This window comes from Lissotriton vulgaris, chromosome 9 (assembly GCF_964263255.1).
Source record: "Lissotriton vulgaris chromosome 9, aLisVul1.2, whole genome shotgun sequence".
In the NCBI taxonomy this organism is placed as follows: domain Eukaryota; kingdom Metazoa; phylum Chordata; class Amphibia; order Caudata; family Salamandridae; genus Lissotriton; species Lissotriton vulgaris.
Window position 1 is genome coordinate 242,688,224 of NC_141697.1, and position 17,922 is coordinate 242,706,145.

The 17,922-nt window shown below is 50.1% G+C and overlaps 1 protein-coding gene across 1 annotated transcript in view; it reads left to right on the forward strand.

The window, feature by feature from the left end:
• RAD51 (RAD51 recombinase) overlaps window positions 1-17,922 on the forward strand; it is a 276,922-nt gene that overhangs the window by 123,864 nt on the left and 135,136 nt on the right. The window contains exon 6 of the mRNA XM_086937421.1: window positions 2,720-2,814. Coding sequence (XP_086793547.1) covers window positions 2,720-2,814 — 95 coding nt within the window. The remainder of the gene's footprint in view (window positions 1-2,719; window positions 2,815-17,922) is intronic.

Here is a 17,922-nt window from a genome sequence, read left to right on the forward strand (position 1 = left end):
CAACACTTTGGCACTGACATTATAAAGATGCAAGTACCTCCCTCCTGCAAAGCGGAAACCCAGAGGTTGGAAGGCATACTACAACAATCCAGTTAATGAAAACAGCAGGTTCTTTCTCTGCCATGTCTCTCCTTGCAAACTTATGGAAGATGAGGTTACACGTCTTTAACTTTGCAGACCCCGGCAACATCCATTACCCGCACCAATCAGTGTTCAGGATCTGCTGGAGTATTGTGACTACATTGGCTGTTGAGGAAGTGTAGACCTCCTATCTTCTCTGAACAGCTAGAACTCCTTATCCTACTTGAACTATCAGCTGCTTACAACATGTTTGATCATGAATCGTTTGGACCTCCTAAAGAACATCCATAGAGTAGAGCAAGCCCTTCCTGACCAATCCACTTAAAATAAGTGATAACCACCATAGAGCAGTATCATCACAGTTAATGTTATCCATCAAGGTTCACTCGTTTTGCTTCTTCTCAGTATATACACATCAATCCTAATGGAAGTGATTGCAAATCATCAGGGACATTTCAATCTGTATTCAAGGTGCCCTAACCGGAGAATCCTATGGGTAGATCAAAGCAGAACATTGGCGCCGACCTCTGGGTAAGTTGGTAGTCCCCTTAAATATTTACCAGCATAAGTAAGTGTGTATGGCACTGTGATGTTTTTCTTTGATTGGAATTGTCACAGACCAAGGAACCTATGGGGGCAAAAAAACTCTTAAACAACACTGCTCTGAACGGCTTGTATCCCTCCCTAATGCATGCTTTTTCAATTCCCATGTAAACAATGGGAAATGAAACCTTGTTTTTCTTCTAAATGTATCGCCCCCCCCCCACACACACACACACGCACGCACACAACAATTACCTGAGCTTTCCAGATTTCCCAGATTTACACCAGCTAATCTCTATATTTGGAGCCATGCTGTCTTTAGGTCAAAATAGCTGGCTGAACTTTGATCAGCATCCCCTACTCTCCTCCTCCTTCCAAAACCATTATGCAAAACGTGAACTGTGCTGTCTTCATACCATTGCAGCTTTTCGCTCCGCTAGCATACATGCCAAGTTCCTACCCATGTTCGGATTTTGTAACTATTTTTACCTTTCTCCAGTTTTCTAACCCTGTGCCTCAAAAAAATAATTTGTGTTCCTATTTTTCTTCTGTGCGGAAAACTATATTCCCAGAGTCTTTTCTTGACCCACAAACCTTGTGAAAATAGGGAGTTTCCGTTCATTTCCCCATGCTTATTGCACTATTTACATTTAGAATGCAGGAAAATCTGAGAAAGGCAAAGCAATGGTCAGTCATTACCACTACATTATAGCGCTGCAGGTTTTAACTAAATGGCCCACAGCCCTGATCTTCAGCGTCAGCTGCCTTTCCAAGTGCTGCATCTTTCATGCACCTGGTAGAAATAGAACAGTTGTAAAATTTCTGAATCCTTTCGGTTCGTGATTTATGATTCGTGAGGTGGTTAATTCTGTGTAAAGATGCTATGCTTCTTGCTGTCTGGCACCTGCAGGAGGAAAATGTTTTGTGAATCAGGACCTAAAAAAATCAAACTATACAGAAAAATAACCCATACATTTATACAGCAGGAGTTGAAATAACATTTAAACAAAGAGTGTACAGTGCTGCTTACTTTGTAGAAGTATTTCTAGGTGGACATCTATATTTGAATCAGCATTGCTTTTAAGCACTGCTTCTACGTTATCCAGAACCACTGCAGAATTTTGTTAGCTACCAATAGCTTCAGCCTGTGCTTTACCTGAAATTTACAGTTTTTGATTATCTGCCAGCTGGAAATTTAAAAAGCAAAATGTGGTAATATGGAAGTTGTTCTCTATGTAGTACTCTTAATCCTTGCTAACCTCCATTTCGTGTGTGTATGTGTGTGTGTGACAGTTTTTGATTATCTGCCAGCTGGATATTTAAAAAGCAAAATGTGCTAATATGGAAGTTCTCTATGTAGTTCTCTTAATCCTTGCTAACCTCCATTTCTTGTGTGTGTGTTTGCGCCGAGACAGTTTTCCCTTAAATTGGATTATTTTGAAATGCTTTGGAACTACTACACAGAGTGATCATAACGTCAGAAGCGGTTTAGGGGGATTGGTTAATAAAGACGCCCTAATGACCAAAGAGAGATCCGCGATCACTATAAAAGTAACTAAATTTGGGTTTTTTCTCCCTTTTGCAAATTCAAAATAGTTTTATAGTTAGACTTCAGTCCGTAAATGGAAAACTCCTTACAAAAATGAGCTAGGTAGCTATTTTGTAATCACTTTTTAGCCTAACCAGTGCCTCAGTGCACTATGGTGACCCTGGATTCACTATCCCATGTGTTTTTTATGTTTAGTTTTCATTCCTCCTTTTGGGTTTTGCCACCTTCTTATAAACGAGAAAATGTGTATGATAGAGCGCTTATCATTTAGACTACTATGACAAATGTGCAATGGATTGGAAGTCCTTCCTTCTGCTATATCAAAGTAATACTGAATGGTCTTTATGTTTGTTCACACTACAATGAACTATGTTTTAAGGACTAGTTCTTAAACAGATTTTTATTTGTATCTTAACTTCATACAAATGAAAGCATAAGTTGTTGCGTTATAGTGAAATGCCTCAAATTTTCTTTACTAAAATTATTTTTTTATATTCTGTTTCTGATGACATATTCACCCTTGCATGTTTTTGCATTTCTTTCTAGCTCCCAATCGACCGAGGTGGTGGCGAAGGAAAGGCTATGTACATTGACACAGAAGGAACTTTTCGACCCGAGCGTTTGCTGGCTGTAGCAGAGAGGTTTGTGCCTTTAGATCGGCATGCTTACAAACTATTAAATATCATTGTCTCTTGCAAGCCTCCTAATCGGATAATACTGCTCTTGCCCTGTTTTTTTGGAACATATTTTATTAGTCTGCTCCATTGCTAGGGCAGAGAAGTTCGAGGCATGTGGGCTGCTGAATTCATATCTGTGCATAGTCCGCCACCTAGTGTTGGGTCCGGATGATTGCACATTGTTGTCCTGGAAGAGTCTTCGAAGTATCACGAGATAGGTGGCTCCTCCCCTGGACTACAGTGCGCATGGGCATCGCCTCCATCCCCAGATTGTTTTTTTCCGCCATAGGGTTCGGATGTGTTTTCGGTTCCCTCCTTCGGAACCGATAGTTGTTCGATATACTTGAGACCAAAAGGTCTTTAGGCTGGGCGTCGGTATAGTTGCGTTCGGGTTCTCTTACTGACTCTCAGCTCCAATCTCCTACTGCCCTTCCACGTGCTTCGACGCGGACGGGCCTACACTACCGCATTTGCTATGGAGCGGACTCCATTCAAGAAGTGTCCGCTATGTCACTCGAAATATTCGCACCTCGACGTGCACCCCGTGTGCAACACATGCTTGTCACCGGATCACCGTGAAGACACCTGCATGGCGTGTTCAAAGTTTAGGAGTAAGAAAACTTTGAAGATTCGCCGGGCTAATCGACTCCAGGCACAGTTGTCGGCTTCGGCACCCCCACCTGATGACATCTTTCAGGAATCGATCGAGGAGGAGGACGACGTACAGGAGTCGGACTCTGGCCCCGCGTCCGAGGAAGAGACCTACGACGCGGACGAGGAGGCCTGCGACGAAGTCTCCGGTGAGGTAGGGGACGACGAACTGATTTGTGCCACGATGGGAGATAGCTCGGAGGAAGAGCATCCCCAACCGGACTCCGGGGTTTCCCCCCGTCATACGGCCCAGGTCGAGGGATCGCCTTCGGGCCTTACCCGAGATCTTACTATAAGTCCTACGTCCCCGCCTCCGGGCCCGGTCACGGACATTTCTAGCAAGAAAACGAAAGTGAAGCCAACCGGTCCCGCACCCTCGGATGCGAAACCGAAACCGAAACTGGCGTTGGTGAAGAAGGTTCTGGAGGCGTCAACTTCCACGAAACCCAAAATGGCCGACCACAAGAGCCACGCCAAGATGGCCGACCACAAGAGCCGCGCCAAAATGGCCGACCCGAAGTCCTCTGGGTCGGCACCGAAGGTGAAGACTTCCGACGCGGCTGCGTCGGCACCGAAAGGGGTCGCGGACCCGAAGACGGCTTCGAAGAAGCGTCACGCCGACGGTGCGACAGGCCAAGGGGCGTCGGCACCGAAAAAGAGGCCTGCCGGCGACCGGGCTCTCGGAGACGAAGAGGCGCTCGAGACGGTTCAGCCCTCGGCGTCCCTTACAAAGAAGGTGGGAGAATCCTTGAAGCGGATCCAACAGTCCACTGTGGTTCCCAGCCAGGACACTGTCGTGCCTAGGCCCACGCCGAAGCCTGCCAAGGAACAAACGCCCATCCGTTTTACCCTTCCTCCCAAGTCGGCGCCGAAGGCCTTCGCGCCTAAGCAGGGCGGACATTCTCAGGAAGTATTGACGCCGAAAGCTGCCTTGGTGGTGTCGAAGCTTCGGCTCCAACCGCTCGCGGTGGAGGAACGTCGAGAGGTGACCATCGACGCCAACACCGGAAAATTGTCGCTCCTCAAACGAAAAATTACGTCGGAGCCGCCATTGGAACCTTTTAGGATTCCACTTAAGAGCAAAAAGTACTCTGCGGACTCTTCGGCTCTGATGGAACCTCTGTCTCCACAAGCCATGGAACGCTCGCCGGCCCATTCCCCAGTGCCTGATGTGGACGTGGAGGACGACGAGTACAACTATCCTGCGTACTCGGATCCGGAAGAGGAGCAGGTGCCCTGGACGGCAGGAGGCGACACGGACGACCTGCAGTCAGGCCAGGACACTCAACTTTTCGCCGCGAAGACGTCCCCGACGGAGGACTCGGCGGCGTTTAATGCCTTAATAGAGAGAGCTGCAGCGAACCATGACGTCGAACTGCACTCAGACCCTGTGGATGCGGACTTCTTAGTCGACACCTTCTCGGTAGCCGAAAAGCAAGTCAAGACGCTACCTATGCTCAAAGGGGTGCTGAAGCATGCACAGGAGGTATTCAAGGAGCCCACCCGGGCGCGGGTGGTCAATCCTCGCATCGACAGGAAGTATAAGGCGGCGCCCACGGATCCCACGTATATTAAGGGACATTTGCCATTGGACTCCCTGGTGGTGTCCAACGCTCGAAAGAGGGCGAATTCGCAGACTACTGGTGATGCTCCTCCCCCAGACAAAGAGTCAAAGATCTTTGAGGCATCAGGCAAACGCATTGCTGCACAGGCAGCAAACATCTGGAGGATCTCTAACACCCAAGCCCTGCTTGCACGTTATGATAGGGCCCATTATGACACATTAGAGGCCATCCTACAACACTTGCCTGACCAATACAAGGAGGCGGGGGAGATGCTCATTCAGGAGGGTAAACTCATTACTAATGCATCCATCAAATGTGCCCTAGATGTAGCAGACACTGCCTCCAGGGCTATCAATACAAGCGTGTTACTTAGACGCCATGCCTGGCTTCGAATTTCTGGGTTCAAGCCCGACATACAAACCACATTACTGGGTCAAACGGTGAATCCTGACCATCTGTTCGGCCCTGAGGTGGATGCCTCCCTAGAAAAAATGAAGAAAGATACCGAAACTGCCAAGTCTATGGGGGCTTTACAAAGTCAGCAGTTTCGGGGTGGTTCCTTTCGCCGCCCCAATTCAAGAGGCACCTCAAGAGGCCAGGCATCCCAGCCCACGCAATACTACAAGGGTAACACCCAGTCCTCGTATAACAACAACAAGGGCAGGGGTGGCTACAGAGGCAATAATATCAAAGGCAGAGGACGTGGAAACAATGCCTCCAGGTCCACCGCCTCCAACAAGCAGTGACGTCTTGTCACTTCCCCCCGATCACACAACACCTGTCGGGGGGAGACTACAGCAGTTCCTGCCGGCGTGGAGGTCCATCACCACGGACAGGTGGGTGAGGTCTCTTATCCAGTACGGGTACTGTCTAGAACTTACGTCCATTCCACCGGACATACCGCCAAGAGGCCGTGCTATGTCCGACGAGCACTTGACCTTGTTGCAGCAAGAAGTCCTAATCATGCTGCAAAAAGGGGCGATAGAGCTCGTTCCATTGCAAGAACGGGGAACAGGGGTTTACTCCCTGTATTTTCTAATCCCCAAAAAGGACGGATCACTCAGGCCGATCCTGGACCTCAGGCCCCTGAACTGGTACATCAACTCAGAGCACTTCCATATGCTCACATTGCAGCAGGTGCTTCCCCTGCTTCAACGGGGGGACTTCCTAGCAACGCTGGATCTGAAGGATGCCTATTTCCATATTCCCCTGCATCCTTCACACAGAAAGTATCTCAGATTCAAGATCTTGGACCAGCATTACCAGTTCAGAGTCCTGCCGTTCGGGGTCACCACGGCACCAAGAGTTTTCACCAAATGCCTAGCGACTGTAGCAGCGCATCTCCGTCGCCAGCACGTCCATGTCTTTCCATACCTAGACGACTGGCTTATTCAGGCAAAGACGGAACAGCAGTGCGTAGACCACGTGTCACGCACCATTCACCTCCTGCACGATCTGGGATTCTCTCTGAACTACCCAAAGTCCCATCTCCAGCCCGCCCACGTGCGACAGTATCTGGGCGCGACGATCAACACTCTGGCGGCCACTGCGCAGCCGAGTTCAGTGAGAATCGCCGGTATCCAGGCGCTGATCCAACGATTCAGACCCCAGACCTCGCTTCCAGCGAGGGTGTTCATGCAGTTGATAGGCATGATGGCCTCCTGCATCTCCATTGTCCCGCACGCGAGACTACATATGCGTCCGCTTCAGGAGTGCCTGGCACGTCAGTGGACTCAGGCTCATGGGCAACTGACAGACCTAGTGTTGGTGAGCGGTCGGGCGTACAACTCTCTGCATTGGTGGAATCCACAAAACCTTTGCAAGGGCCGACCATTCCAAGAGCCTGTCCCACAGATCATCCTGACAACGGACGCCTCTCTCCAGGGATGGGGAGCGCATGTACTCCATTACACAGTGCAGGGACTATGGACACTTCAGCAAAGGAAGATGCACATCAATGTGTTGGAACTGATGGCAATCTTCATGGCCTTAAAGGCGTTCAAAGTACATCTGTGCAACAAGGTCGTGTTGATCCGGACGGACAACATGACGGCCATGTACTACATCCAGAAGCAAGGGGGAACACACTCTCCACAGCTGTCTCATCTGGCTCAGAGCATGTGGAAGTGGGCCATTCAGAGGAACATCTTCCTCATGGCAGAACATCTCCCAGGCAAGGACAACCAGATGGCGGATCTGCTCAGCAGACACAGCCATCAGATGCACGAGTGGGAGTTACATCCATCAGTACTCCAACCGTACTTCCAAAGGTGGGGTCATCCAGAGATAGACCTGTTCGCCACAAAGGAGAACGCAAAATGCCAAAGCTTCGCCGCCAGGTTCCCACACCCCCAATCACAGGGCAATGCGATGTGGATGAACTGGTCAGGCAGATTTGCGTACGCTTTTCCCCCAGCACCTCTGATACCGCTGGTGGCACGCAAGCTCAGGCAACACTCGATGACGCTCATCCTGGTTGCTCCAACGTGGGCTCGCCAACCATGGTACACCACGTTTCTGGAACTCTCTGTGGTACCGCATCAACGGCTTCATCTCACTCCCAGCCTTTTGACGCAGAGCCATGGCGACATTCAGCACCCAGATCTGCAACAGCTCAACCTGGCGATCTGGCTCCTGAAGTCCTAGAGTTTGGCTACCTCAATCTTCCTCCCGACTGCATGGACATCATTCGGGAGGCGAGAAAGCCCACTACTAGAGCTTGTTATGCGGCTAAATGGAAGAGGTTTGTCGTCTACTGCGTGGAGCACAGCATTGACCCGCTAGACGCTTCCATTCAAAACATCATATGCTACCTCTTTCACCTGTATCGGTGTAATCTTGCCTACTCTTCCATCCGCATTCACCTGTCGGCTATGGCAGCATACCTCCAAAATAGGCAACACCTGTCACTCTTTAAGGTCCCTGCTATCAAGGCTTTTCTGGAAGGACTCAAAAGAGTCATTCCACCAAGGACTCCACCAGCTCCGGAATGGAACCTCAATGTGGTTCTTACAAGGCTGATGGGTCCCCCCTTTGAGCCACTACACTCTTGCGAACTGCAGTTTCTGACCTGGAAGGTGGCTTTCTTAGTAGCAATCACATCACTACGGAGGGTTAGCGAACTGCAGGCGCTCACCATCCAAGAACCTTTCTTCCAGGTACATGCCAACAGGGTGGTGCTCCGCACTAACCCTAAATTCTTGCCCAAAGTGGTCTCACAGTTTCACATAAACCAAACTATTGAATTGCCGGTGTTCTTCCAAAACCCAGAGACGCTGGCGGAGCGGATGCTCCACACTCTTGATGTGAAGAGGGCCTTGATGTATTATGTGGACAGGACAAAAGATTTCCGCAAAACCAAACAACTTTTTATTGCTTTTGCCACTCAACACAAGGGAAATGCAATCTCCAAAGCAGGAATAGCTAGATGGATAGTAAAGTGCATTCAGATCTGCTACGCTAAAGCAAAGCGCACTCTCACTATACCACCGAGGGCCCACTCCACTAGGAAGTTGGGGGCCTCTATGGCATTCTTAGGTAACATTCCCTTAGAAGACATCTGTAGAGCAGCCACATGGTCTACCACTCATACTTTCACTAAGCACTACTGTGTAGACGTGCACTCAAAACAACAGGCAGCTGTTGGTCAGGCTGTTCTGAGAACGCTTTTTCAGACTGCTGCAGCTGGCACGGGCGGCCGCCGCTAATGGAGGGACTGCTATGTATTCTATGCACAGATATGAATTCAGCAGCCCACATGCCTCGAACTGCAAATGCTACTTACCAGTATGCATCTGTTCTTGGCATGTAGGGCTGCTGACATTCATATCGCCCACCCTCCTCCCCGGCGCCTGTAGCAGCTGCAGTATGTATTCATATACAAACATATGCTCATAGCATGGTCATCACTCACTTCTTCACTCCATCTCTGCCTATGGCTAAAAACAATCTGGGGATGGAGGCGATGCCCATGCGCACTGTAGTCCAGGGGAGGAGCCACCTATCTCGTGATACTTCGAAGACTCTTCCAGGACAACAATGTGCAATCATCCGGACCCAACACTAGGTGGCGGACTATGCACAGATATGAATGTCAGCAGCCCTACATGCCAAGAACAGATGCATACTGGTAAGTAGCATTTGCATTCTGAGGTGGATTTGTAGCTTTGAAATATGCATATCATCACTTTCTACTTCTTCGTCCTCAGGTTTGACCTATATTTCTAAAATATATATATATATCTTTGTGCCTATACTGCATCCCCAAATCCGTTTTTATAATGTATACATTTCAAAATGAAAAACGGTTTTGGCAAGAAAACAAGACTATTGTCTTAATCGTGTGAACAAATGCAATTAGCCAGATCAGTAAAATAAGATAAGTTTCATTTAAAACACCAGTTAACAAAGTAAAACCCACTCTAATCAGCAGGAAAGAAACATAAACCGGGAAATGGTGCTCATTTACTAATTATATAAACGGTTTCAGCTGAAGTATGTCTATGGGCGGGAAGGCGCCCATAGACAACGGGGGCAGTCTCTCTACAAAGAAAGTTGCGGGAGCGGCTGCCATTTCGCACCGCTGGCACGTCCCTCAGTGGTCCAGGGAAGAGGAGGAGTCCTGGACATTGCAGCTTGGTGATCCTCGACGGGGGACGGCGGTGGTGGTCTGGTGAGACATGGGCTCCGCTGATGTCACCGACTCCATAATAGGCCCACGTCGGCGTGATGGCATCAGTTCCCTTTTTTTCACGTCATCTACGCTACCGGTTTTCGAGGGATCCTCTGTAGCTTTGATAGTAACTTTGTTACTGTTTGTTGGTTTTCTTGTATCGCTTTCTACAGTCGATATGTCATCGAAGAAGACCGGATTCAAGCCGTGTGGTGAATGCGGGAAAATTATGTCTATCATGGACCCGCATGAAGACTGGGTTTGGTGCCTGAGCTCAGACCATGATGTTCAAGGGTGTCCATCCTGTAGGAAAATGAATCCCAAGGCCCTTCGTGAGAGAGAGGCGAAGCTCCTGGTTGCCAAGATGAAAGGTAAAAAGGACAGGAAGAGCTCGAGGTCGCGATCGAGGCGGTCGAGGTCTCGTTCGAAGTCGCCCTCGAGGTCGTCATCGTGGCATGCTTCCAGGTCGAATAAAAAGAAGCATAGGAAGAGGAAGGATTGTTTCTCGACACCATTCTGGGAATGATGCAGATTCGTGACCGAAGTCGCCAGTGAGAAGGCATCGTAAGGATGATGTATCTCCTTCTCCAGTGGTTCTGTATCCGGAAGGTGAAGCTACGCCCATGGAGTCGCCGGAGCATTCACTGGCTCCGTTGTCGAATCCCTCTCTGGCGCCGTCTTGATCTCCAGCTCCAGAGGACGAAGACGCTCCACTGCCTGAGTGTTCGGCGACTGCGGGTCACCAACCTGAAGTTGAGGCGAATTCGGTGCTTCCTCGAGAGCAGCCTGTGGGTTCATACCCTCCTTTTCGGGCCCAGGACAAGACCCTACGCAGTTTTTAAACGCTATGTATGGTGTCTACAAGAGCCTTGTACCCCTCTGGAGCACCAGCTGGTCCCATGGGTCCGATGGCATTTAACCTGGGAGTTCCCCAGTCTTATGCTCTGGTGCAGTTCATGCCATTTATGCCGGCTCCGACACCGCCTTGGCATTTCTCGGGGCTGCCGAAGCCTTAGACGCCGATGCCTTAGTCACCGGTTCCGGTCCAACCTCGAGCGCAGCAGCCTGGTCCACCGGCTCCGAGTTCGACGCCGGCTTTGACTCCGTCGGAGTCTATTCCGGATCCACCGACGCCGTTCCTGAAGGAGAGGTCGAGACGTGAGGCTCAGCGACTTCTGGAGGAGCAGAGAAGCTGAGATGGAAGAGGGTGAGCTTCAGGAATCAGAGGATTTCTTCGATGACTTAAGGGAGGCTAGTGGACTGGAACTGTCTCCGGATTGGGAGTTGGCCTCTGTCACGGATGCCCTTTCTAAAGATGTGGCACCATATCACGTTGTCATCAGGAAGGCCGCGGATATTTTGAATTTAACTCTACCTACTGTAGAGTACAAGTTGAATATTTTGACAGAAGTCCTCCACTCTCCATCTTCTGGTGTAGAACCCATGCTTCCTTTCAATGATGCTTTGACGGAACCAATCTTGGAGGTGTGGAATAGACCTCTTACAGCTCCTGCTGTTTCAAAAGCTGTTGCAAGAAGACACAGGGTGGCTCCTGGTGACCCAGACTTTTTATCTAAGCACCCTTTGCCGGAGAGTTTAGTGGTGCAGGCTGCCTGCTCCAAGAAATCTGCAGGTGCTGTCCCTCCAGGGACAAGGAATTTAAAAAGCAGGACCAAGCCGCAAAGAAAGTCTTCCTCGGCGAGTATGGCTCTCAAGTCAACAAATGCTATATGCCTCTTGGGGCGTATCCATGCGTTGATGCATTGTGTGAAACAGCTAGTTCCTAAAATTCCAGAGGAGGACAGAAAACATTTTAGCGAGGTGCTTGTTGACACTCAAGCTGCTACTCAGCAGGTCATCCAGAATGGGTTTGACACAGCTGACTCGGTGGCGAGAGTAATGGGATCTTCAGTTGCCACCAGAAGAGCGGCCTGGTTGAAGTCCTCCAAATTCTCTGCGGATGTCCAGGCTGCCTTAATGGATCTACCTTTTAATGGCTCTGGCCTTTTCGGAAAAAAGGCTGATGCTGCGTTTGAGAGATTCAAAGACAGCAGAGCTACGGCCAGATCCTTGGGTTTACAATCTAGGGGAACTGTTAGCAAAAGGTATAGGGGTTTTGGGAGGTCCTCCTTTCGTCCCTACAAGCCGATGCAACAACAGCAAAATCCACTATATAAGTCATACAGGGGCAAACAAAGAGCTCGTCCTCGAGCTTCCTCCTCCTCCTCCTCTTCCTCTCCTCGCCCCCCTCCAACATCAGCAGAGCAGCCCTAGATCTGCCATTCCGGATCATGCGGGTCCTGTGGGGGGTCGGCTAACCTATTTTCTAAGAGATTGCGAATCGGTCACATCGGACCTTTGGGTTCTCAATCTCGCGGAGAATGGGTATGCTCTTCCCTTTCGGGAATTCCCTCCGGATTACCCTCCTTGCCAAGGGTTTTGCTCAGAGGATCACCTGCTACTCCTGCAGGAAGAAGTCCTGGCGTTGCTGAGAAAAGGTGCGATAGAGGTGGTTCCGGAGCAGGGAAGGGGTCAGGGATGCTACTCCCGGTATTTCCTGATCCCCAAGAAGGATGGCAGACTTCGTCCAATCCTGGATCTCAGGGTCTTGAACCTCTTTCTGAAGCAGAAGTTCAAGATGCTCAACCTTGCGCAGGTTCTTCAAGCGCTGCTGGAAGAAGACTGGATGGTGTTGATCGACTTGCAGGATGCATATTTCCACATCCCCATCCTGAAGTCGCACAGAAAGTATCTCCGTTTTACGGTGGGATTGTAGCATTTCCAGTTTGCGGTCCTTCCGTTTGGTCTTACTACTGCGCCGCGAATCTTCACTAAGGTGATTGCAGTGGTGGCGGTACATCTCAGAAGATCAGGGATACCAGTTTTCCTTTATCTGGACGATTGGCTGATCAAGGCAGAATCCCCAGAGAAGGTGCTCCATCATCTGCAAGTCACAACTCAGTTGTTGTTCAGATTGGGTTTTTTGATAAATGTACCTAAATCTCACCTGGTGCCCTCCCAGCGCAACCTGTTCATAGGTGCTTTACTGGATACAACTGTGTGTCGGGCATTCCCTCCTCCTGAAAGGATTCGCGACATACAGGAAATTATTTCATTGTTTTACAATGGAGCGGTCGTTCCAGTCCGGAAGGTCCTCCGTCTGCTCGAACCATGCACACTGGCACATGAGGGCAGTCCAGTGGTGCCTCCGCAGGCAGTGGTATCAGCACAACAGAGATCTCAGGGAGGATCTCCAGAGAAGCTGCAACGGATCTGTCTTGGTGGACCGTGGAGGGCAATCTGTCTCAAGGAAGGCCCTTCCATCTTCCTCCTTCGGTGGCCACAGTAATAACGGATGCATGTACAGTCAGTTCAAGTCCTGACGGACAACACTACCGCGATGTGGTATGTCAACAAGCAGGGAAGAGTGGGGTTGCGGTGCCTTTGCAGAGAGGCTCTGCGTCTCTGATCCTGGGTTCAGGACCATCGGATTTGTCTGATGGCAAATCATCTAGCCGGGGTTCTGAACGTGCGTGCAGACCGTCTCAGACGGCAGTTCTCAGGCGATCGCGAGTGGGTGGAGGCTTCATCCGGAGGTGGTTCGTCACGTCTTTCGGACGTGGGGGACTCCTCGGGTGGACCTATTTGCCACTTACGAGAATGCTCACTGCCCGTCATTCTGCAGTCTCCAGTATCCGATGCAGGGAGCTTTGGAGGACGCGATTCAGTTGAGTTGGGACTCTGAACTCCTTTACGCGTTTCCTCCCATACCCTTAATTCCTCTGGTTCTGAGGAAGATTCGCCAAGATCGGGCCCAAGTCATATTGATCGCCCCGGATTGGCCAAGAAGGGTGTGGTACACAGATCTTCTATTTAGGAAGCAAGGGACCCTTGTAGAAATAGCTAGCTATAACAAAGGGAAATGAACTAGTATAAAGAAATTATAGCTAGCAAAGATAACAATGAAACTCATTGATAGCAATACCTCCATGAACAAAAGTTATATATCTACAGTTCTATGAAAAGCACCCTAATATAAATCATGTCTACATATAGAAAAATTCTTCTTATGATAATATTTTTTTTTTGTATAGTTCATGAGTTGTTTAAATATAACAGACATTTAATTGTACATATAGAATTTAAAGATAATCATTTCAAAAAAAGATCTAATTAAAGTGAGCAGCCAACATAGGTATATACATATCCAATTGATACACGAAACGTTGATTCAGGCAGTGCGGCAGATGTCTACAACGCGCGTTTCGGCATACACGCCTTCATCAGGTAGCCGTCTATTGCTCATATAACTTTATTCAGGATGTGGAAAATGATTAAATGTGGTTCTGCAACTCCTTATTATAAATTAAGGTTCTGTAGAGCTGAGGGCATATGTAGAAGGAATCGGCCATAAGATTGTGGGGACCACTTTGATAGGGTCTCGAGCAAATATAGACTTCAATTTACGAGAAGATCTCGAATTATTGTAGATGATCTCCTAGACTGAATACAAAAGAAGCCGATCCAATAAAGTTTTCTTTCAAAAATGCCATCCGTCAGAATGGAGGCCAACTGACCGGTTTGGTGCCGACCCAGCAGAGAAGTTTCTCCTGGTATTCTAAATGACAGACCGATGAGGCTTCTTGTCGGAGGTGCCGTCTATAAGGGATGAGGCCACCCAACCGGTAACTCAAAATTCGAGTGGAGCGAAGAATAGCTCCTTAAAAGTGAATGGTTTCGATCCCAAAATTGTCCCTCATTAGGATGCCGCCGACGGGGAGTAAGCTCTGATGTGAAGTCAGTTCAAGTCCTGACGGACAACACTACCGCATTGTGGTATGTAAACAAGCAGGAAGGAGTGGGGTCGCGGTGCCTTTGCAGAGAGGCTCTGCGTCTCTGATCCTGGGTTCAGGACCATCGGATTTGTCTGATGGCAAATCATCTGGCCGGGGTTCTGAACGTGCGTGCAGACCGTCCCAGTCGGCAGTTCTCAGGCGATCGCGAGTGGAGGCTTCATCCGGAGGTGGTTCGTCATGTCTTTCGGATGTGGGGGACTCCTCGGGTGGACCTATTTGCCACTTACGAGAATGCTCACTGCCCGTCATTCTGCAGTCTCCAGTATCCGATGCCTGGAGCTTTGGGGGACGCGATTCAGTTGAGTTGGGACTCTGAACTCCTTTACGCGTTTCCTCCCATACCCTTGATTCCTCGGGTTCTGAGGAAGATTCGCCAAGATCGGGCCCAAGTCATATTGATCGCCCCGGATTGGCCAAGAAGGGTGTGGTACACAGATCTTCTTCTCCACCTCTCCTCGTGCCCGCTGCTCCGTCTCCCTCTCAGGGCAGATCTCCTCTCTCAGATGGAGGGGCAGGTTCTACACCCTCACCTCCAGACCTTACACCTTCATGCCTGGAGATTGAATGGGGCAACCTGAATTCTTTTTCTCTCCCACATGATGTGGTGTGTGAGAAGTTGGCCTGGTATATGATGATCACTAATTCTAGTGAGCACCTTGCACCAGTCCAAACCACCCTTATGGTGATTGGTTGTAGGTCAACCTTATAGACCAGTTATCCTAGTGGTAGCATGGACCTAAGCAGTCTTAGGCTAAACTCCAGAGGGCATGTGAAGCCAGCTGTTTTACCATATGCAATCCTTTTAACATCAAATGAAAGGACACCACACAAGTTATATATTAAAAAATATATGTATTTATTACTAGAATAATCCCCTATACTCTTTATGAGCACAGAAGCACAAGCGTTAAACAAAGAACTTCATATAACATACAATATGAGCAAGGCTGCCACAACACTGCTAGCCTTTTGGAAAAGTCCTTTTTTGAGACTGAAAGCTGCTTTTTTCTCGATTTTTGTTGGCTTCTGTCAAAATCTTCTTTCAACATCTTTGTATGTTTTTTGCTATTACAGGTATGTTTCTGAAGGTTGAGGGGCCACTTCTACAGAGTAATGTTTGTTATAGGTGGTTGGGGGATGAAAGGGCTTGGTGTGCAGACACTCTGGGCACCCCCACAGGATGAGTCAGCCGTTAGACCAGCTAGCTCTACGGTGCCACTACCACCCCTAGTATGTAGTTTCTGGCAACCACTGAACAGTGACAACCCTGATTCCTCAGGTATCGTGGAAACAATAGTGTCTTTCGCTCATTCACTTGTGCTTCCTTTTCTCGGAATACATAGAATGACGATTGGAATGGTTTCAGTAATTATTTATTGGTCAAGTGTCAGTCTAGTATGAGGGGGCGTGGGTAAGCCTGCCAAGATGGCGGATGCACCTTCTTAGCGCTCCGACCAGAGGCCCACTCCAGATGTAATCTACTCTGCCAAAAATGCCTGCACCGCGATGTAAGTCGGCGCGGTGAATGCTACTGATCGTGCGGACCCCGGAGAGGTGCGGCAACAGACCCAGACCGGCCTAGACATAGTGCTACGGGACCAGACTCCCGGCCCCGCCGAGGGTGTAAAATGGCGGCGCCCATTTGCCGTCGGCGGGAGAGAAGAGACCCGCCGAGCCAGTGAATCTCTAGCCGGAGTGCAATCTACAGCACAGGTGCAACAGAGTCTCCTGACAGACGTCTCGAGACACCCCCACGACCGCAGTGAGTACCTGTGCACCCGGAGGTGCATTTCTGACCATGGCGTGCATTGGCGTGGGAGGGCCTGGGTAATCTGGTCCTCCTGGGCCGGCCGAGTGTGGGGGCTGAGCCACCTGTTCCCCGTCCCATACCCCCCCCCCCCCCGCATTGGGGGGGGGACACCCACAGGGACAGTAGCACTACGGGCCTTTGACCACACCACACCACAACAAGGCCCATATAAGACAGGAAAGCCCCCCCCCCCCTACAGTGACTCCATGCTAGTGCCAACACCGCCTGTGGTCTAGCTTGAGTCTTTGCGGCAGCCAGAGCCCGATGCTGCGATCCCTGACCCCGTGCTGGCTAATGGGCCCTGAAAACTGACAGCGGAGAAGGAAGACCTATAGCGGGCTCCTGCGCCACGAGGGGTGTATTTGCACAGAGTACCAAACTCCTGAGGGGCAGAAGGCTGGGGCATCCCTGCACGGCCCGGGCTGGCTGAGGCGCCATACACCGACCCCACATGAGGAGTAGAGTAAGGACTGGGTCAGTGGATCCCCGATGAACACTCAACCACGTCAGTCACCTCGCAGAACAGCAGCAGCCCCCCACAGACAACGGTGAGGCCTGCGAGCTGAAGGTGGGGAGGAGCAGATCTCATAGCGGGCCCCCCGTCGTCCGGGGCCCCTGAATCCAGAAAACACCAGGACGGGGGGGACATAAGGCACCGCGCACCAGCGACCCCTGAACAGAGGTACAGAGGCCAAAACAGAGGGACTCCGGTGAGGAGTGATCAAGACCGCCAGCCGTTCCCGGGCGCGTGGTCCTTGGGACGCGCCTGGGTGCAATGTCTGGGCTGTGAGAGGGCGGGCATTATCGTGGAAGAACAGAACGACAAGCGACATCGGTGGGCTGACCCCATCCTCCCTTCCTGGGACACAGGAACTTTGCGGTCTGGACTGCCCGGGCCGCGCAGACTCTGAATACCGGCAGCGAGAGACATCTGAGTTTATCGCACCCCTGTAGAGGTACCGGCCGGGTGGACGACGAGGTAGGATTCATAAATAAAGACGGAAAAGGCGAGTTCCACTGTCATCTGTCTGGCCACCACTTGATCGGTACGTACAGGACTCTGCACGAGGACAACACCTGCCAGACACGACCATGGGGAGACAACGGGCCTTGAACATGACGCCAGGCACGACACTGACAAGGCAATCTTCCCCGGGCACCTCAGAGATGGGACAGAACGGGGAGCCCTCCGTCGGACGCCATGTCCGCTAAATTAGATAGTGTTGGCGGCTTTAGAACAATCCAGAGTGACTATGGAAAACAAGTTTGGCTTGTTACGGGACGATCACAGGAAACTAGCCGAAACTAGCCGATAGAGTCCAGCAAGGGGAGCGAACATTACAGATGGTGAACCACAAATGAAATCTCATCAGGAGGCCATCCAAGATCTACAGACCAAAGTGAGAGCTCTGGAGCGTAAGACGGATGACCTGAAAGGACGCTCCCGCAGGAGCAATATCAGCGCTATCAATCTGCCAGAGGGAAGGGAGGGGATAGACCCCATAAGGTACATCGAAG